A 21,831-nucleotide genomic window follows, 5' to 3' on the forward strand; every position below is an offset into this window, starting at 1 on the left:
TCTCATCCGAAGGACGGTGCTTTTTTTTTGACAGTATAGTGTCCCCGTCACTATACTGGGGCATTAGGACCCACACAGACCACAGGGTGAGCACCCCCTGCTGGTCTCACTAACACCTCTACCAGCAGCAACCTGGTTTTCCCAGGTGGTCTCCCATCCAAGTACTAACCAGGCTCAGCCCTGCTTAGCTTCAGTGGGCAAGCTGTCTTGGGCTACAGGGTGATATGGCTGCTGGCTTATGACTTCAGCTTTCAGTCCTTCAGCATACAAAATTATTATAAACCTCAAAACATCATATGAACAAGAAAACCCATTATTCCTGCCTGCCTCTATTTCGATTCAGTGATAAATTGCATATTTTCAGAATCAACGTTTCTGTTCTCTTGTCTCAAAATGTTTTCATTTACGGTTATCAATCTTTTTTCTCAGGCTCTCGCCATGGGAATGATGACAGAGTATTACCACTACATTTTTACCACCCTGGTAAGTTATATATAAATGTATATATTATACAGTGCATTCAAAACTACATTGATATTCATAAAATTATTTGTATAGCAGGCCAGTACATTGCCATTGTGGGAATATTGGAAAGCTTTTTTGTATTCAGATGCCGTTAGCTTTTTTCTGTTTTATCTTTAATGTGTTTTACTCTGACTGAGGCTATAACACAATATTTTTCACAGTCTCTCTATCTCTCGCCATCTCAGTTTCACAGTTATAATATTTTATATCTTAGACATCAGTGAATATAATTTGCTGGCCAAACTTGCAAAAATGTTCCTTTCCCACCACTGCCTACTTTGGATAAATATTCATTATTTATCCCCTGAATTGTTTTTTGTAAATGACAGCCATTAAACCAAAGTTGTTTATTTCATTTTTCTTAAATTTAAAAGCTGTCTGATATTTCTGTGAGCAGCACTCACCCAAAGCACATGACGCCATTTTAACAAAACACATTTCTAAGTATTGTATATATTTTAAAATGGGAGATAATATGATGTATGAGTTTGTAGTGTTAGTTCTGCCAAAATAATGTTTGCTGCTTTTAGTATAGTTATTGTGTGTATGTGTGCATGCATATACCTTTATTTTAGTTTTATTAAAATAATGCTTTCTTGATGCATTACTGCAGTCTGTTAAATTTAAAATTGTATCATGACTATTAATATACTTTATGTAACTATATGTCAAATGATAACATGTTATTAAACATATACAGAGAAAAAAAACAAGGGCCCAAAGCTGATCCCTGTGGCACTCCGTGCTTGATAAACGTGATTTATGACATTTTACAATAGTTCTTGGGACATATAGTCCTAAAGAGTGTAAAGAGTTATTTTGGGAGGCAAATATTTGTGAATGCTATTTCAAAAGGTAAGCAATAAAGTTGCCTTGCAAGATAAAGTTGCAAAATTCTCCAACAACAACAACTGTAAGACAGATTTGCAATCATAGAAAATTCTAGAATGCACTGCATCGTGCACTGGATAAAACATGTATCTTAGACAAGAGTGAAGTCAAGAGAAATGTAAAAAATATGCACATTTATATACACACATTTAATTTAAAAATGGCCTGTTTTACCCAATAGTTGTGTGCTGTATTTTTAGAACCATGTTTTAACTAAGAAACTAATGTATCAATGGTATATCGAGTGCCCTCTGTGTTTTACCTGAGGAGGCTATTTGTGTTGTTGTATACAGTACATGGTGTTCCCTTTCAGTCGGTCACTACGACGTCACGTCGTGACCGACGAATTGGGAACTCGCTTAGAGAGACCAATCTGCTTCGAATACTACTAAAACGCCAATGAACTTGGCATTGAGATATTTGCATAATGCTGGCGCCGCCCCGCCAGGTGCGTATATAAGCAGCAGGTGCAAATAGGGAAATTAGCTTTTTATCGCTTCGAAAGCCGGCAGTATCTGCTACTGAGAAGCTACTTTACTCTGTTGGGATTCGATTGCTGAAGTTGGTTGGACTAGCAGTACCACAGCGGACGCTTCGCTTATTCCACGGCTCTACATCTGTTTGTTGTTTTGAGTTTAGTGTGTGCGTTGCCCTTCCCTGTGCGCATCATCAACTGAGCATCTGAGTTAATTTCCCTAAAAGAGTGATACGAGAGAGCTTTGTGCCTTGTTAAAGGCAGCCACTCTCTCGTATATCCGGACATCAGCGTCCTTTTCAGGATGGCTTTTCGTCCATGCGATCTTGGGTGCGGCAAATACATGGGTCCGAAGGACGGTCACGAGCGTTGTCTTTCGTGCTTGGGCATCGAGCACGCAGAGGCAGCGTTCGCTGGGGGTAAATGTTCTCACTGCGAGATCATGTCCCTTGTGGATTTGCGGAGACGGTTGTCTTTCCTCCGGGAAAAGCGCAACCCTCGTCATGCGAGTGCTGAACGCCGCCACGGTGCGGCTGTGAAGCTCTCTAAAGACGACCTCCGCATCACTGTGCTGAGCCGGTCGGGGGATTCGTCCTCCAGCTCTCAGCCTCCTCATCCACAGCCGGTTGATGTGCCGATGGAGACTTCAGCGTCGTGTTCTACGATGACTCTAGAATCCATCGTGCCGCCCTCCGGGTCCACCGACGCCGCAGCATCCGAGGGTGGGCCTCCTCCCACTGACGTGGACCCCGACGCCCTTCCTCCCTCTGGTCGGGTTGGGACGCCGGAGTTCGATCCAGAGATGGTGGCCGTGCTCGCTCGAGCGGCGGAGACCGTCGGGTTAGAGTGGGTTCCCCCCCCTCAGCCCGAGCCGTCCCGCCTGGATGATTGGTTCTTTGGAGCTGCCCGGGTTTCACAACCCTCTCCGCCGGTGCCTTTCTTCCCCGAGGTGCACGAGAGCTGACTAGAACCTGGAAGTCGCCGTTTTCTAAGAGATTACGGCCGTTTCAGCCCTCCCCCCTCACCTCCCTCACCAGCGGAGCCGCTAAGGGTTATACGGGGATCCCTCCTGTGGAGCGCGCGGTCGCGATGCAGCTGTGTCTGGCTAACGCTCCCTCTTGGAAGGACCGCCCAACCCTCCCCTCTCGTGCCTGCAGACAGTCCTCCGGTTTAACGGGCGCTGCCCACCAGGCATGTGGAGAGGCGGCTTCAGCCCTGCACGCTATGGCGTTGCTGCAGGTTCACCAAGCGAAGGCCTTGAGGGATCTGCACGAGGGAGGACACGACTCGCCTGTCCTTTCGGAGCTCCGGGCTGCCACTGATCTGGCTCTTCGCGCTACGAAGGTGACAGCGCAGGCAATTGGTCGTGCCATGTCCACGATGGTGGTCCAGGAACGCCACTTATGGCTATGTCTGGCGGACATGTCAGATGCGGAGAAGAACAAGTTATTGGACGCTCCAGTGTCCCAGGCTGGCCTCTTCGGTGAGTCGGTGGAGTCTTTTGCCCAGCAGTTCTCCGCCGCCCAGAAGCAGACAGAGGCGATCGCTCAGATCATGCCCCGGCGCAAGTGACCTGCATCTCGCCCTCCAGCGCCGGCGGCCCCGTCTGCTCCTCGCCGAGGGCGCCCTGCGGCGGCTGCCTCCACCCCCCCCACTAGAACATCTTCCAGGCCACGGAGGGGGAACAGCCGTCGGCAGCCCGCCCCGCCCGCCCCACCCACTTCCCGTGGTAAACGGAAATCGAAGCGGCCCTGAGACGGGCGACCTGGATTTGGATGGGATCACTCTACGGGAGACGGTGATGGCATCGCTCCCTCCACCGGTAGAGGGCCGGGTGGAGAATCTTTGGTTTCGTTTAGTTTCTGTTCCGCCGGCTTCTCAGCCGGCACCCACAAAACCACAAAAAGAGTGCATTCCTATTCCTTCTCCAGGTCTCCAGAGGATCGAGAGAGATGTGAGCGGGCATTCACATGCTCTTCCTCCCTCTCCTCTATCGCCAGCGGGTGTCCTGAGGAGTCCCAGCTCTCCGCTGAGGAGACGGGACCACCAGCACCCTCATCGGAGTCTGTGCTCTCCGCTGAGGAGACCAGACGACCGTCACCCTCAGCGGGCTCAGGTCAGTGTCACACACACACATACTGTAGATACTTATGCTGTCACAGCAGACGTACCGGCAGTTCCGCCTGTCCCGCCTCGCCGCCCCACCGCGGGTACACCGGTAGTGCCTTTAATTCCTCTCGTACGGTCCCTGGGGGCTTGGCTTCAGCTTCCCAACCCGTCTCGTTGGGTTTTACGCACTCTCCGCCTCTGTTACGAAATACAATTCAACCGGCACACACCCAAATTCTCGGGCATTCGTTTCACCACGGTGAAAGCGTCCGATGCACATGTACTGCGTGCAGAGGTCGGAGTCCTGCTGGCGAAGGACGCGATCGAGCCGGTCCCTCCAACCGAGATGAGGGCGGGTTTCTACAGCCCGTATTTCATAGTACCCAAAAAAGGCGGTGGGTTGCGACCGATCTTGGATTTGCGCGTTCTGAACAAATCTCTGCAGAAGAGGTCTTTCAGGATGATAACACCGAAGCAAATATTCAATTCAATTCGCCCCCAAGATTGGTTTGCGGCAATAGACCTGAAAGACGCGTACTTCCATGTGTCCATTCTCCCTCGTCACAGACCGTTTCTCCGGTTTGCATTCGAGGGTCGGGCATACCAGTACAAAGTTTTACCGTTCGGGCTATCCCTCTCTCCCCGTGTGTTCACGAAAGTAATAGAGGCGGCATTAAAACCCCTCCAAGAGAGCGGCGTTCGCATATTGGCTTACCTCGACGATTGGCTTATAATAGCGCATTCGCGACGGACGCTTTGCGAACACAGAGATTTAACGCTTCGGCATCTCGCCCGTTTGGGTCTTCGGGTCAACTGGGAAAAGAGCAAACTCTGCCCCACGCAGAGGATCTCTTTTCTCGGTATGGAACTGGACTCGATCGATTTATCGGCGCGTTTAACAGAAGAGCGCGTCCAGTCAATTCTGACTTGCCTCGGTTCATTTCGAGGGAAGAATGCGGTCCCGCTGAAACAATTTCAGAAGCTCCTGGGGCATATGAAAGCAGCAGCGGCCGTGACACCGCTCGGACTGCTCCATATGAGACCGCTTCAGCGTTGGCTTCACGATCGAGTCCCGAGGAGAGCGTGGCGTGCCGGCATCCATCGTGTAGCTATTACACCTGCGTGTCGCCTAACATTCCCCCCGTGGTCGGACCCCGCGTTTCTCCGGTCCGGTGTGTCCATGAGACAAATCTCCCGGCATGCTGTTGTACACACAGACGCGTCCGACACGGGCTGGGGTGCCACGTACGACGAGCTTACAGCTTCAGGGGTGTGGACAGCACCCCAGTTGCACTGGCATATCAATTGCCGAGAGTTGTGGGCAGTATATGTGGGACTCGTACGCTTCGCTATGGAGCTGCGAGGGAAGGATGTACTAGTACGCACCGACAACACTGCGACCGTTGCGTATATCAACCGTCAAGGCGGATTGCGCTCCCGTCACCTGTCGCATCTCGCTCGTCATCTCCTCCTTTGGAGTCAGAAGCATCTGAGGTCCCTTCGTGCCATTCACATTCCGGGCTCGCTCAATACAGCGGCGGACGCGCTTTCTCGAGCTGCGCGCCCCGGCGAATGGCGACTCCACCCCCAGACGGTCCAGCTAATTTGGAAGAAGTTCGGTCGTGCGCAGATAGACCTGTTTGCGTCGCCGGACGATACCCACTGTCGCCTATTTTATTCACTAACCGAGGGCAGCCTCGGCGTGGACGCATTGGCACACAGCTGGCCTCTGGGGATGCGCAAATACGCATTCCCCCCAGTGAGCTTAATCGCACAGACACTGTGCAAAGTCAGGCAGGACGAGGAGAGCCTTTTACTGATCGCCCCGTATTGGACGAGCAGGAATTGGTTTCCAGAGCTAATGCTCCTCGCGACAGCCCCTCCCTGGCGGATTCCCCTGAGGAAGGACCTTCTTTCTCAAGGAGGGGGCACATTATGGCACCCGCGCCCCGACCTGTGGGATCTCCATGTGTGGTCGTTGAGCGCGCGCAAGGTTTAGGTGATTTACCACAAACGGTATCTAACACAATCGACGCGGCTCGAGCTCCGTCCACAAGACGGGCTTACGCGTTTAAATGGAACCTTTTCGTCACCTGGTGCTCTTCGCAACGCGAAGACCCCAGAGAATGCTCTGTTAACATCGTGCTTTTATATCTTCAACATAGGTTAGACGGTAGGCTGTCACCCTCCACCATTAAAGTTGATATCGCTGCTATTTCTGCTCATCACTCACTTATCAACGGCAGAACAGTTGGCCAGCATGATTTGGTTATTAGATTTTTAAGAGGCGCTCGTAGGCTAAACCCCTCGCGCCCTCCTTCTATTCCTCCCTGGGACCTGTCCATGGTGCTGAAAGCCCTTCAGGCCCCCCGTTCGAGCCTTTGCAGTCTGCGAGTCTGAAGCTTTTATCAATGAAAGCTCTGACCCTGCTAGCATTGGCCTCAGTGAAGAGAGTAGGGGATTTACATGCATTCTCTGTTGACGACTCGTGCCTTCAGTTTGGTCCTGCCGCCTCGAGTGTAACATTGAGGCCCAGACCAGGCTACGTGCCCAAAGTTCCCACCACTCCTTTCAGAGACCAGGTGGTGAGCTTGCAAGCGCTGCCTCCGGAGGACGCAGACCCAACCATGGCTTTGTTGTGCCCCGTACGCGCACTGCGACTCTACGTGGATCGCACGCAAAGCCTCAGGACCTCAGACCAGCTCTTTGTTTGTTATGGTGGCCAGCAGAAAGGGAAAGCTGTCACTAAGCAGAGGATGTCTCATTGGATAGTTGATACTATCACCCTGGCTTATAATCTTCAGGGTATTCCTTGCCCCTTTAATTTGAGAGCGCACTCCACACGGAGTGTTGCCTCATCTTGGGCTCTAGCTCGTGGTTCCTCGCTAACAGACATCTGTAGAGCTGCTGGTTGGGCGACACCTAATACGTTCATTAGATTTTACAGTGTTCGTATCGAGCCTGTATCCTCTCGTGTTCTTTCCTCACCAGGGAGGACACGGAGAACAGACTCGCAGGTCGGCTTGCAGCCTCCAACTGATGCTTCATAACTGTGTCAGTATGGAAGGCCTTCAGAACAAAAATGCGTAATGGTTTGAATTGTTCTTCCTCTGCTGCCTTGGCAGCCTTTGTTGCGGAGCATTGGCTGTCAGCCTTCACTAGCTGTATCCTCGCGAACCTACGTGTTGGCTCGGGCTCCACATTGTGTCCCATCGGGTTCCTTTGTGAGTATTTTTCCGTGGGGTTAATCCTACCAGCCCACGTTTCCCTTAGCAGAGCACTGCTTTGCTTACACAGCCACGGCTGTCTTTATTTCTTATCGTCCACCATTAGCCCTTAAGAGGGGCGGTGGCTTCCGCAGCGTTCCTATCCCAGTCAGGTAGGGCGCTTCCCAGTCGCTGGCACTTCTGTGGGTTAAAGGAACATCTAGTGCCCGGCCTTCTGCCCTATCTTATTTCTCCAATTTCCCCGAGGGGATTTTGGAGGATTTTCTGCAGACACTTTTGTTTTGGTAGGGATTCCCAATTCGTCGGTCACGACGTGACGTCGTAGTGACCGACTGAAAGGGAACGTCTCGGTTACGGATGTAACCCTCGTTCCCTGAAGGAGGGAACGGAGACGTCACGTCCCGTCGCCACAGGTGCTGCCACCTGCTGTTACGGCCGGTCACACTTTCCGGCTTTCTCAGCGAAAAAGAAGCTAATTTCCCTATTTGCACCTGCTGCTTATATACCCACCTGGCGGGGCGGCGCCAGCATTATGCAAATATCTCAATGCCAAGTTCATTGGCGTTTTAGTAGTATTCGAAGCAGATTGGTCTCTCTAAGCGAGTTCCCAATTCGTCGGTCACGACGTGACGTCTCCGTTCCCTCCTTCAGGGAACGAGGGTTACATCCGTAACCGAGACGTTCACCCCTTAAGTTTTGTTTTGGTTACTATTTAGCTGAAGTCTGTTTACACGGCAAATCAAAATTAAATTAGTTCCACTACAATCCTAGATGCAGTTTATTTGTATTAATCTGTGCTCAATGCTGAAGTCATTAGGAAACATGCTTTATGTTTTGCTTATATTTCAGTTCATTTGTCACTGTTGAATATTTTGTAGGATCTCTTTGCATTGGATGTGGAGCCCTATCGCTACAGTGGAGTCAACATGACAGGATTCCGTATTCTTAACACAGAGAACAGCCAAGTGTCCTCCATCATTGAAAAATGGTCTATGGAGCGTCTTCAAGCACCTCCTAAACCTGATTCTGGCCTGCTGGATGGCTTCATGACAGTAAGACATTGTGATGTTTTCTTTTTAAACTGTATACAACAGTGCTTCTTTTGGAAATTATTTTATTGTACAGTTTATTAGAAATTATTATGTTGATTTAATTGTTATTAGTACAAACTACAAGTCTCCTGAATTGCATTTGCTTTATGCTTTCAGAAGCTAAAGTAACAATGCATGGCTTTGTCTCTGGGGGGGTGGGGGGTAAACCCTGGCCACACCCTAAACTCCACCTATAAAGACTAGTTTATTCACTTTAAGGGCTCTATCTTACACCCGGCGCAATGCAGCGCAATGCGCGACGCAAGCGTCTTTCGCTAGTTTCCACCCTAATTTTCACGTTTAGCGCCGCGTTGTTTAAATAGCAAATGCATTTGCGCCCCCTTTTGCGCCCATGGGCATTCTGGTCTAAAAACGAGGTGTGTTCAGGCGCATTGTTGGCGCGTTGCTATTTTGAGGCAACTAAAACAAACTAAGCCATTGACCAACAAAAACCTGGTCTAAAGTCTAAAGTCAATGGCGCAATGTGTTTTATGTTATTTAAAGAGCGCATTAGTAAAATGCGCCTATAAACGGGAGGACAACGCAGGTTTGCTTATCACAAAGTACATGAATGCGCAGCAGCACAAAGATGCTTTTAAATATGAAAGATTAAAGGATTGAATGTAAAAGATTATTATTGAGTCTCTTGGACATAAATAAGGACTAATTATGAGACATTAGAAGGCGCAAAGAGCTGCTTCACCTGCAGCCTGGTAAGTAAATAAATGCTTAAAAGTTAAAATAGAGCCCTATATCTTTGAGGGCTGATTTCCCGGACAGGGATTAGACTACAGTAGTCCTAGACGAAAATAAATTTAAGAGCTGTCCAAACTGAAAACAACTTTCACTGACATATCTTAAAATACATCAGTGCCCTTTGATTTGCCTCCAAATACACACAAGAATGTTTTAGTAAGACATGTTTGTTAAAATAAGTTATATTTCCTAATTAAACTAAGGCCTAGTCTTGGCTTAAGCTAATATCTGTTCGGGAAACCACCCCATCGAGATGTAAAATATCCATGTTTGCACATCAGTGCCTATATATTAAGATTATGATGATGATTATGACTTTATGACTTAATTTAATTGTGTCTGAGTGTATTTTCATCCACTGGGAAGGCAGAATTAGGTATGAATTACATCATTAGGTGATGATGTAAAAGAAGTGAGAGTTTTTTTCATCAGTTCTTTGGCACTAAAAATCCATTCACATTCACGCATTTGGCAGACGCTTTTATCTAAAGTGACCTCCAGTGCATTAAAGTTATGCATTGTATTAGTATTTGTGTTCCCTGGGGATCGAACACATGACCTTTGCGCTGTCACTGCAATGTTTGTCTAAGTGAGCTACAGGTCTCACCCAAAAGATTCATCAAATAAGTTGACAAGTGACAGAAGGAAAAGTCAGTTTTTTGTGTAATACTGCTACAGGACTGTTTGCTCTGTCTGTGTATTGCACTTTTCCATCGAGTACTTGAACCTACAACCAATAATCTTTCGCCCCATGACGCTTTTCGTAAATTATGGGCGCGACTTCTGACGCATAGTGTCACTGAACCGGAGCCGGCGTTTTCCATGATGATTACGGTCATAATTTCATGTATGAGCCAGTGTGAGGATGAAATTAAGAAGTGTCCTGATACATCACATGAAGATATATTCAATCGTTTCATGTTGTTCCTCAGGGGTGACGGGTCTTCAATGCGCAAATATAAAAGCACAGAGACATACCAGTATCTCTACAGTGGGACAGTCAGTCGAGTGTTTAATACATGAAATATACAGAGACTTCTTGTTTTTAACCTTTTCAGGTGATGGTTTAAAATGTCACAACTGAACCTCTAGTGTGAGGTTTTTTTTAACGACAATTTTTTATCGACTTTGAGTTTTTATGGCGACACATCAAGCATCACGTGATCCGACAGCAGCAGTAACTTATGCTTCTCATTCAACACATTGGAAATCGCCATTACACGCTGAAGAAGGGCGTTCAGCCCGAAACGTTCGTTGTGGGCGATTAAACTCTATTTTCGCAATTTGAACTGTGAGTGCTGTCCTTTTCTAACACTATATGACATTATTTACATTGAGGGATTCAGCACCCAGTTAAATTTATATCAATTATCAGTAAGTGTGAGCGTGTTGTTGCATAGAAGAACAAACCATAATAAACATATTAAACTACTATTACATGTTTTCAGTATTGTTTTAGTTTTATGGAAATATTAATATGCAGTAGATAAGAGGTGGGCTTATGCTTATTTAAAAAAAATCTTTTAAAACATAACAAAAGTAAAGTTATGCGCAAACACATCACAAACTATTATAAACATTAACTAATAAGCAGTTTATGTCGTATATACAGTATTCTGTACTGTAATCTCATTTTTGTAATAATATATAGTAGCAGAATAAATAAATCAGCATATTTTTATCAGCATAATATGTTGTTTTTGAATAATTATTGTATTTATTGTTCACTGTCAGTTTCTATGAAAGGTTTTATTGGATGGATGTGTGGATACAGTTAATAGATGCACGTGCGCCACATACACATTCAGTTCTTGTGCGTATATTATAGTTAAAACAAATGTTTTGTAGAGATTTACTGAATTTGTAAAAGCTATTATGGCAACCCCTAACTGCACAAGTTTTGCCGGTCTTCCTGGATTTCATAATAAGCATTAAAATGCCAGTCAAAATGGCAGACTCGTATCCCTCGCAATAGGACTACCATTAGCTGTAGTGGCTCACTGGAAGTTTTACCCATATTTACGTCAAGAATAAGGTGGATACTGCAATGTAAAGTATACAGGGTAATCTACTGTAAAAACTCTCTAATATAAGCACACTGGCACTATCCCAGTTCTTCCTCAACCTCAATCTGGGAAAAGGGCCAAAATATGAAGTCAATGGAGGCTGGGTGAGACGGAAACAAAGACGAGAAGCCACATGCCAAAAAGAGTCGAACTGCCAAACTAACTCACATGGGACACAAAACAATGACACTCTGTTGGACTCTTTGGTTTGGAGAGAAGATACAAATTGATGATGAGTAAAGACTAACGCAGGAAAAGTTGCTGTTTCTTAAGCAGTTTTAGTTTTTACAGGTCATTTCTTCCAGAAATGAACATTCACGTACATGTATTCCAAACCTGAATGATTTTAAACTGCAGAACATAAAACAAGACATTGTTTACACCTTTCATGATAATCAGGGAATGAGTGACTTGACACTCCACAGAGATACTGGAGTAGAAAGTATTTTAACACTGAAAATGACAACCAAGGAGGAAAGAAAGTCTGCTGCTTTTTCATTTCAAGCATAGCTATTCTTTTAATGGGTTGAGCTACATCGGTCTATATGTATATGTCTGGATATACAGTATGGAAAGGTAAGGAAAGGGCAGGGCATCTGGAAGGTAAATCTGACCCAGCCCATTAAAAGACTCCCAACTGATATTTAGCTGACTCAGCCTGTCTTACAGCACACACTTATCTGTCTATCATTCATTAGGTCAAAGAAAGAGATAAATGTTAACTGGACTCCTTTTCACGTGTCATATGACCCTTTAGTTGTCCACTTGAAAGCATGATTATTTTAGAAGCGTAATGGCTCGGCTTTGAAGACAGAGGCATCGATTAATCAGCTAAATGGCAAGCAGTCAGGGGCTAATGCATATTGACACGGTGAAATGCTTCTGTAAACGCTTGATTAGCAGTTTTACTGATGCGCTGTATTTATGGTCCTCCTCAGACTTTGTATTGAACCCTGAAGTATAACTTATAGAGCTAACATCATGATGCTTTTTATTTTCACCCGACTGGTGTCATGTTTTTAGTAATCAAGTAATTGAAACTCGATGTCTTGAATCTACCCACGGCTTCAGACAGCACCCACGGTCCATCTCTAAGACCCTGAATATCACAAGAACCCATCAGATTCACCAAACTCAGGTGTTATCAGTCAGCCTGAAAGCAAGGTTGTTTACAAGGTACAGTACAGGGATGAGGATATTGAGAGTAATTGTGAGCAGTTGCATCAATTCACCTCAAGCCAAGGTATGACAGACTCTGGTGACGTCATTGGGTCTGACAACATGGATCTATTTCATTCATTCCTGACTCTACCATACATGCAGCTGCAGGAACCATGCTGAAATATCACAACAACACACTTGAATCTATTCAATTGCGGAAGCAGTTTGACAGATTGCATGACCAATTTGTGCAAAGGCAGAACATTCGCAGAGAGAAACATGTCAACAGCACCAGCCTTAAAATCTGATAGGTGCGATGAGTACAAAGATAAATCACACGTATCTTTGTTCAAAACACAGCGAATTAGACAGTTATAGATAGCCATTATGAAAATTAACAAGAAATGAAGTCTTACCTTAATAACTTTGACTTTAGTTAATTCAAATAGCAATCATTTAAATTATTAATGGGTAGTGTTGCCATGTGATGACGGGATAACAGCATTGTTTCTGCACTTATGTGATTGCATGTTGCCAGGTTCACAGAATCAGCTTGACAGCCATGTTCTCTCTTATAAACTGCAGCGTCGTGTCTCAGCTAAAATCTAACATCGTGCCATGGACATAATTAAAAAAATTTTAATGACAAATTTTATGTGGTAAAAAATAAAACAACTCTGTTCTGCAATAAAAATATTATTTTGCACTGACCTGAGCGGGCAGCCAAAGAATGGAAAATATTCATATAAAAAATATTTTACAATAACCCCTTTCCTTCTCCTCCTCCTCAATTTTAGATTCTTTAAAGCAATGAATGATCTTTTTTGTTTTAAATTGATTTGGTGTTATGGAGGAGTTTGTGTATATGGGCATTAAAGATGACTTGGTATACCACCCCATTTTTGTTACTTTTTCTAGTATGTTTACCTTTTTTTCCTTGTTTTCTTTTTTATTTAATTTTTTTAAATAAATGTGTTCATTTGTAATAAAGTTTTTTGAAATCAAATTCCTTCTCTTTTCTATCCTCCTCCTTCTTCATTAGCTAACATAAACTATGTAATCAATACTTCTACAGCATTTATTTATCTTAGTTCATGTTCATTTCTGCATTTACTAATACATTTAAAAAATCAAGCATTGTACTGTAACTGTTGACATTAATGAATGTACCATGAACTAACATGAGTAACTGTTTTGAAATTAACTAACATTAACAAGAATTAATACATTCTGATAAACAATATTGTTTGTTTATATTAGTTAATGCATTTACTTATGTTTACTAAGACAACCTTATTGTAAAGTTTTACCAATATTCATAGTTTTGCTTTATAGCAAGCAGTGTTTTTTTGGCAGCCCTTTTAGTTTTAGTCTTAGTCTTTTGGACGAAAGTGCTTTTTAGGTTTAGTCACATTTTAGTCGAAGAAAACGCAAAAAGGTTTTAGTCAAGTCAATTTTTGTAAAAAAAAGTATTCTTTAACATCTTAAAGGTATTAGCAATGCTGCCGACGAGATGATATATGGACATACTTTAAGTACAATCCATCAGAAAGAAAAACGGAATGCATATTGGGAGACGACGGTAAATGTGTCCACAAACTAGGTGGGAAGAATACCACCAACCTCAAGCGGCACCTGAAGGCTCATCACGCTAATATTTTTTTAAAGGTAACTTAGTCATGCTGTTAACATATCATATATATTCAATTTTACTCTATGTTCGGCTTTTGACACATTTCATGGTAATCTTAAGGTTTTAAATGTATCTACTTGTCAAACCTAAGCCCATTTCCAATACTTTTTGTGATCTATTTAAATAACTCTCTCTCGGGTCTGGCCTTGACATGGCGAGGGAGCTTGCGCGTTCCAGTGACCCCAGCGTGTCGGTACGCTGTGAGGTGGCAGCCCCACCAACCGACTATCCTGCAGAGGGCTAACAACCTACCCGGGAGAAAACCCTTTTGTTATGAAACCGATCAGAGAAAGAAGCTGGACTGCCAAACACGGTAACGGACCCCAGCCTGCCCCCGACCAACGAATACGGATTAACCTTCGTCGTAAGACCCGAGTCGCCACATGGAATGTCCAGACACTCCTTCGCCCTGGAGCTGCCACCCTGCTGTCCCGAGAGCTCTGCCACTATAACATCTCTTTAGCAGGGCTCTGTGAAGTTCGATGGCACGGCAATGGTGAAACAACAGCAGGTGACCATTGCTACTTCTGGAGTGGCCCAGAGAGACGGACAGGCCTTTATGGCGTGGCACTTGCCATCCCTAAGAACCTCCGCAAGTCCCTTATCAGCTGGACACCACTGAGCGACAGATTACTGTCGGCCGCTTTCTCCACCAACACGGCAAGATGACAGTAATCTTGCTTATGCTCCCACCGATGTCACTGATGAGGATACAAAGGATGCAACTCCACCAGGCTGTTGGCCAAGCCTCTCCACACGACATAACCATCATCCTTACCGATGCCAACGCCACCCTGTCCATCAGTGATCGGTCCACAGGCTCACCTGTTTGCACAACTTTTGCTGACAGGTCCACAAATGACAACGGTAACCGCCTTCTCCTTCTCTGCCACCACAATAACCTCTGTGTTGCTGATACCTGGTTTCCCCGGAAGCTTATCCATCACTGGACATGGTACAGCCCAGACGGCAGCACTAGGAAAGCTCTGGACCATATCCTCATCTCTCGACGCTGGAAGTCAGTGGTCACCAACTGCCGTGTGTACCGAGGAGCGCAGCTTGGCAACACAGACCATCGCCTGATGGTGGCCCATCTCAAGTTAAAGCTGCTAGCCAACCAGCACACCAAGACCCAACCTCGCCTGGACTCCTCTCTACTCAGTGATTCAAATATCGCCACAGACTTTAGTTGCGCCATTCGCCGCACCTTTGACAACCTGGCTACTGACAAGGTGAACGACTGGCAGACCTTCAAGGAAAGTGTCATCCGGTCAGCTCAGAATGTCTTCGGACACTTTCGACCTCCCCCGAAAAAGCCTTGGATATCGGAAAGGACACTTAACATCATCGAGCTGCGGCGTGAGGCCCGGCTCCGAGGTGACCTGACAGAGTATCAGCGACTGAACCGCCAGCGCAATGGCCTTAGCCGAGGATAGGGAGAAGTTCTGGCAAGCAGAAGCTAATCACCTAGAGTCCGCAGCCACTAATAACAACATGAGCCGTGTCTTCAGTCTTCTGCGCCAAGCCCGTAATGACCCCGCATCAAGACAGCCCTGGTGAAAGATTCTGATGGCAACCTTATAACAACTGAAGCAAACTGCCTTGAAAGCTGGAAAGAGCACTTCAGACTACTTCTGCAGCATGGTACCTCCCCGGCTGATCCCGCCTTCATATTGGCCGCTAACACTGCAGCCCCTAGTGTCGTCTGCAGTACAGGCCCTGTCACACCTGAGGAAGTGAGAGCCGCCCTGGGAAAACTTAACAACAAGAAAGCCCCCGGCATATGTGCAATAACTGCAGAGATGCTAAAGTCAGGCGGTGAAAGCATAATCAAGTGGCTTACCCACATATTTAATGAGGTGTGGGAGACAGAGAGGCTTCCCAGCGACTGGACCAGAGGAGTCATCTTGCCCTTCTGGAAACGTAAGGGTGACAGACTAGTCTGCGGCAATCACAGAGGCATTACCCTTCTCTCCATCCCCGGCAAGCTCTTTACCAGGATCTTGCTTACTCGTGCTCTACCAGCCATTAGAAGCAGCCGCCGTCTCCAACAGGCCGGCTTCATGCCTAATCGCTCTACAGTAGACCAAATCTCTGCAGTTCGCTTGCTGATGGAGAAGACCTATGAATTCCGTAAAGATCGCCATCTTTACATCGGGTTCATAGATCTGAAGGCTGCCTTTGATATTGTCTGCCACACTTCACTGTGGAGTATCCTACAGGCTCTCGGAGTACCACCCAAGATCATTGCCCTGTTCAAGCTGCTTTATAGCAATGCCCAGAGCTGTGTTCGCATCAACGGCAGAGACTCGGACTGGTTTCCCATCTCCAGTGGCGTTCGCCAGGGCTGCGTGGCCGCACCTGACCTCTTCAACTGCATCATTGTCCATCTTATGTCCAGGGTCTGTGAGCGGGTTCCCGGAGTGTCCTTCGGCAATTACCACCTGACTGACCTGGAGTACGCTGATGACACCATCCTGCTCAGCACGTCCTACAGCCAGCTGGGAGATGCTCTGTGCATATACAGAGAAGAGGCGGAGAAGCTCGGCCTCCAGGTGAGCTGGACAAAAACCAAGTTCATGTATGTCAGTGACAGACTACATCCACCTTCCTTGCAGCTTGGCAATGACATCGTGGAGCATGTAAAGAACTTTGCATATCTGGGATCCATAGTGACAGACAACGGGGACCTAAAACTAGAGATAACCCGCAGAAGAGCCCTAGCTGCGTCAGCTCTGCAGTCTCTCTGGAAACCACTCTGGCGGCACCAGACTATCTCACGCAAGACGAAGCTCCGAATTTACAAACTCAGCTGTACTCTCCATCCTGCTTTATGGCTCTGAGACTTGGCCCTTAAACAAGACACTAGTTGCAAGAATAGATGGCTTTGATAGCAGGGCTCTCAGAACCATCGAGAACATCAGGTGGCCCCAGCGGGTTTCCAATCAAATTCTTAGAGCCTGCACATGCCAGCCCAGAGCATCCTCCCTGGCGGCACAACGTCGTACACGCTGGCTCGGCCATGTCCTCTGCCTCCCTTCTGACCATCCTACGAGAGCTATTCTCCAGTTTGATCCAAGGGCCGCAGGCTGGAGACGACCACGAGGTAAACCTCGCACCCGATGGCTTGACGTCCTTGCAGGCGACCTACAACAACATGAAGTTGCTATAGAGGATGCAGAGCAGATGGCACAAGATCGTCAGCACTGGCAGCAACTGGTCCATCTGGTCGGCTCAACGCACAGGGATGGGACACCTCCCTACCCATCGCAGGAGCCAAATTGATTGATTGATTGATTGATTGATTGATTGATTTAAATAACAAGGCAAGGCACGCGTTTCTCAACTTTATAAGTGAGGTCTCAGCGTAACACACAAACTCAACATGAGGGTATAACAGGCTCACCTTTTATGTTATGACACGCGCAGAAGGCACACCGACTAAAACAACAGCAAGCCCTCAGAGACAACCTTAATGCACATTTTAATAGTATTAAATACACCACACTTTTTAACCTAAAGCCCGGTGCACACTGTGAGATTTCAGCCAGGATTTAGCTGTCTGGGACAAATTTTGAAATCCTAAACGATTTCTGGAATCCCAGGCTAAAATCTGCCGTCTTTGATCGCTAGTTTGACATGTTCACAGACAGCCGATTAATGACCGTTGCGATCAAAATTATCCTCCGACAAAATTCTGGCAGTGTCAGAAATTTTGAGATACAATCCTGCTGTGTGACATCTCCCTACGACAACCGGCAGCTCAATAACCAATAGAAGCACAGAACCCGATGACACAATTAATGCGGCGACAACAACAAATCAACGCAGACAAATGTAAAAAAGAACCAGGTAGACTGTACAGCAGGAGGAGAAACTTGTGGAGTTATGGAAACAATAAAGAGTGTTTGTACAACGTGTCATCGCCACTGTACCATGATAGGATAAAAATGAAGCAGCCTGGAGAGAAATCGCGCTGGAAATTCAAATGCCAGGTACTCGTCTCCTTAGTTTTTTCTTCTTTTTATGCTTGAGACAAGTTATGATTAAAATGAACAGTAGATGTTGTTTCGGTTTGTTAGCCTTCGCTTCAGCATGTGTTTTTCCAGCCGTCGTCAATCGATGACGTAAAACTGCGGACGCGTTTGTTTGCGTGCGTCCGATTTTTAAAAGTCTTTAAACTCGTACAGTCTGACATTGATGGAAACTGAGATCATACAGTGTGACATGGACTTTACTACGATATTGATCGCACAGTGTGGAAAGCAACAATCCTAAAGGACTTTTTAAAAATCGCACAGTGTATACCGGGCTTTAATTTAGCTAAAAACAGACAGATTTCACGCAAAATAAGCAGAAATGACATGCATTGTGAACGTCAGACTTATAATAATTTTCGTTCCATCTCGTCAACGAAAACTCGAAAGCGTCTCGTCATGTTTTTGTCACCTTAGAGACATTTTTAGCTAGTCATCGTAGCGTTAGCGTCATAAAAAATAGGTGCTTCAAACGAAATCATTTTGTTATCGTCATCGTTGACGAAAACAACACTGATAGCAAGTAAACTAGGTTAACAATGACACGCTAGGATTAATGTTTAAGAAGGTTGCGGTCATGAAAGTGTTGCCAGCTACCCCTAAAGCAGCTTCCAAAGGTGGTTGTCATTTCAGATCTCTCTCAAAGTTTTTTTTCTTGTGACGTGAAAATATTTTTAAACCTGTTCAGGGCCACTTGGTTCATGGGCGGCAAAATCTACACATTTTCTCTTTGGACAATAATTAATCATCATGAGGTGAAAGGCTGCCCTAAGTCACGGTTTAACATGCATAATGAAAATGACCTAACAAGGTCCTGCGACGTATTAGCATAATTTCTCTTCTTGTTAATGGCTTCGGCTTGTGTGTGATTTACTTGGAGAGAGCTCATCCACAGCAGATCATCAAATTTATTCAGACTTTGAGAGTAGAAAAGAGAAAACCTGCTAGTAAATGATGTATGCAGTGATACAATAAGACATTTTTGGCTTGACCACACAGCCTGATTCGCATTCATGTAATGCTTGCTTGTAACTGGATCTTTGCCCTTTGCAATGTTACAAATTGATGAGAAGTCAACAGAAGGTTTTATTGTTGGGACAGATTGTGTTTGTGATTGCCTGCATCTCCTGTAACGTGTCTGCTGAAGAAAAAACGTTTCTGTGGGGAAGTGATAAAAAACAGCAAAGTGTGACACTGCACTGATGCTATAGTGCACTTTGGCAAAGCCTTGTGTCTTATCTGATTTCATGAATTCACTTTATTTACTGATTATTTCAAAGACTACTATAGAACATTTCCTTAAAAATATATAATAATACTATGGTAGTTTGTTGTTAGTGAATAATTGCATGCAATTACCAATTCTCTGTGTGTTTAAGCATCTTCACCAGGTGCAGTGACCGTGTTCAGGAAACCAATCATTGTTTTGTTTTTTACTGGCATCTCTCAGTGAGGAATAACTCGGAGCATGTTAGATGATATTCACCAGCAGAACTCCAATCCAAAATCATTCATTAGACTCATCAACAAATGGGATCCTTTAGGAGCTGCTATCTTTCTCTGATCCCATTAGCTCCTCCATTCCAATGTCATCACAGTATTGCCTAGAAAGAAGCCCGGTTTAATGGCAATCCCTTCACCCACAGGGCTTGAGCACGTCAAGGTTTTCTAGAATAATCCTAGAGCCCTGAAGGGGAACGATTGGGCTCAGAAGAAAGAAATGATTGAAACGCTTCTGTAATGTGTGAGGGCGTGTGAGCAGCATGCGACGTTGCTTTAAGCTGGAAAACTCTTCGCTGCATCTTGGCTACATATTCATCACCGAGAGGTGGGCTGTGAGATGAGACTGTTTGTCTTAAATCTCTGGTTTTTGAGAAAAGCCTCAACCTAGCTGGCTCCTTCCCAAACCAAGCTCCTTTAAGCCACTGCCAACTGCCTGCTTCTTAAACATGTCTGTAGTTGGATGGGTTTGGTTTGAATAGAGGTGCTGAGATTTGGCTCCGAATTGGCCCACATGCTGTGGAACATATTTGGACTGCATGAGGACATGAGGAGGATCTGACATGAGTATTTCAGCTCAACACAGATACTGGGCAAGCTTAAGTGCACCTGAAACCATGGGCAGAAAGCACATCTGAGGGCCCCCCCCCCCAAAAAAAAACATGCTGTACATTGTGAATAGCATAATGATATCTAGTTAAAATACTTCTCCACTAACCTCATCAAAATCCAGTTTCTCAGTACTTTGCATTTTGCAAATGTTTTTATCTAAAGCGTTTTACAATGTATATGAATATCCTGTAGGTGTTTTCTGGGAATCAAACACCTGAACATTTGTGCTGCAAACGCTAGGTCAATTGAGCTACTGTATAGACCAATTTAGAGTAGACGTCATAGTTACATCACTGCAAGCTGCGCGCGCAATGCGGTTGTAGAAAAACAGTGGAAATGAATTAGACACGAGTGAAAAGAGCAAGATAACTCACTAGAAAATGTCCTGTTGTGCTGTTAAAGGTAGGGTAACACATTTTGAAAAATGCTAACGGTAGCCGCCTAGCAATGAAATCCCGATCCCACCCTCAAGTCAAATCGCTCTCCAAAGTCACGCCTCTTTCCAAACACATGAACACGCACAGATCGGTCACGTCTCATTCACCAGTGAGAAAACTTTGCAGTACAAAGTGAATAACACTTCCAAAATAACCAACATAAACAACCGGTTTACATCAGAATTAGTTTAAGCACACGTTCGGTTGTGTAGACGTAGTAACTATATCGTTATGCTAATCCGTAAACGAACACAAATTTCATAAGCAACACAACGTTTCATCAAAGTATAATATCTGAATCCATCTCAATACAAACATATCGCGTACCTACCTTACCAAAATAAACAGTGCAACGACCCTTCAGACCCTTTGCCTCCTGTAGCTGTTTGCATCTCGCGGTAAAGCAGTAAAGTTACAGATGTTCATTTGGGTTTTTGCTCTTGCTGATCCAGGCAGTTTTTGCTGTTGTTGTTATAAAAGATGCATTTAGTTTTGTTGCTCCAGTGTAGGTTGTCAATTCAGCAGAAAAGTTTGGTGTTCTCGCTGTTTACAGACAGAGCGCACGTGAACGCGCCAATGACGTATGGTATCTGCGTGGACTCGCTGCGCGGTGGGAATTCAAATTACGCTTACGTATGAGGGACATAAAAGGAAACGTCCGTTCGGACCGAAATCAATGATTTGTTGAACATTTTTTGGTCCTACGCCTTTCACAGATGACATACATTTTTACAAATACATTTAAACAACTTAACACAGTGATTGCTATCAGGATGTGTGGAGACTTTTAACCAGCATAACTAAAAATGTTTCAGGATCAAATCTGTTACCCTACCTTTAAGTGTCAGAATAAGAATGCCAAAAAAGATGGCTTTCATTTTTATAGAATACCATCGTTGAAGACATCATTTGAAGATAAACGTAGGTGTTTATGATTACAATAAGCCCTTAAACGGACAGAATGGAGCGAGGAAATCATCTGGAAATCTTTTTAATAATTAGAATAGAAAATAAGTAGAGAAGATGTCAGGTGTTCTGTCGAAGTCTGTTCCCTCTATGTGTTTCTTATAGCGTTTTTATCATGTTACAATTATAATTTATTCAGAATAAATGTTTTTTTATACTGAAAAAGCAATAATATCACAATTTTAAAAAAATATTTCATAATTTTTTCGTTTTCTATTATTTCTTTTTATTTCCTTATATCTTAGCTTATGTCTTCTTCCTGTTTGTTCTAAAATTATTATGTTT

General features: G+C 44.9%; 1 protein-coding gene and 1 pseudogene across 1 annotated transcript in view; one reads left to right on the forward strand and one right to left on the reverse strand.

The window, feature by feature from the left end:
• Positions 1–21,831, forward strand: part of grik2 (glutamate receptor, ionotropic, kainate 2) — a 257,567-nt gene that overhangs the window by 89,749 nt on the left and 145,987 nt on the right. The window contains exons 5-6 of the mRNA XM_065246360.2: positions 430–483; positions 8,106–8,279. Of these exons, the coding sequence (XP_065102432.1) occupies positions 430–483; positions 8,106–8,279 (228 nt within the window). The remainder of the gene's footprint in view (positions 1–429; positions 484–8,105; positions 8,280–21,831) is intronic.
• Positions 120–236, reverse strand: LOC141280070 (5S ribosomal RNA; annotated as a pseudogene).

Source organism: Paramisgurnus dabryanus, chromosome 13 (genome assembly GCF_030506205.2).
Source record: "Paramisgurnus dabryanus chromosome 13, PD_genome_1.1, whole genome shotgun sequence".
NCBI classification, from domain to species: Eukaryota; Metazoa; Chordata; class Actinopteri; order Cypriniformes; family Cobitidae; genus Paramisgurnus; species Paramisgurnus dabryanus.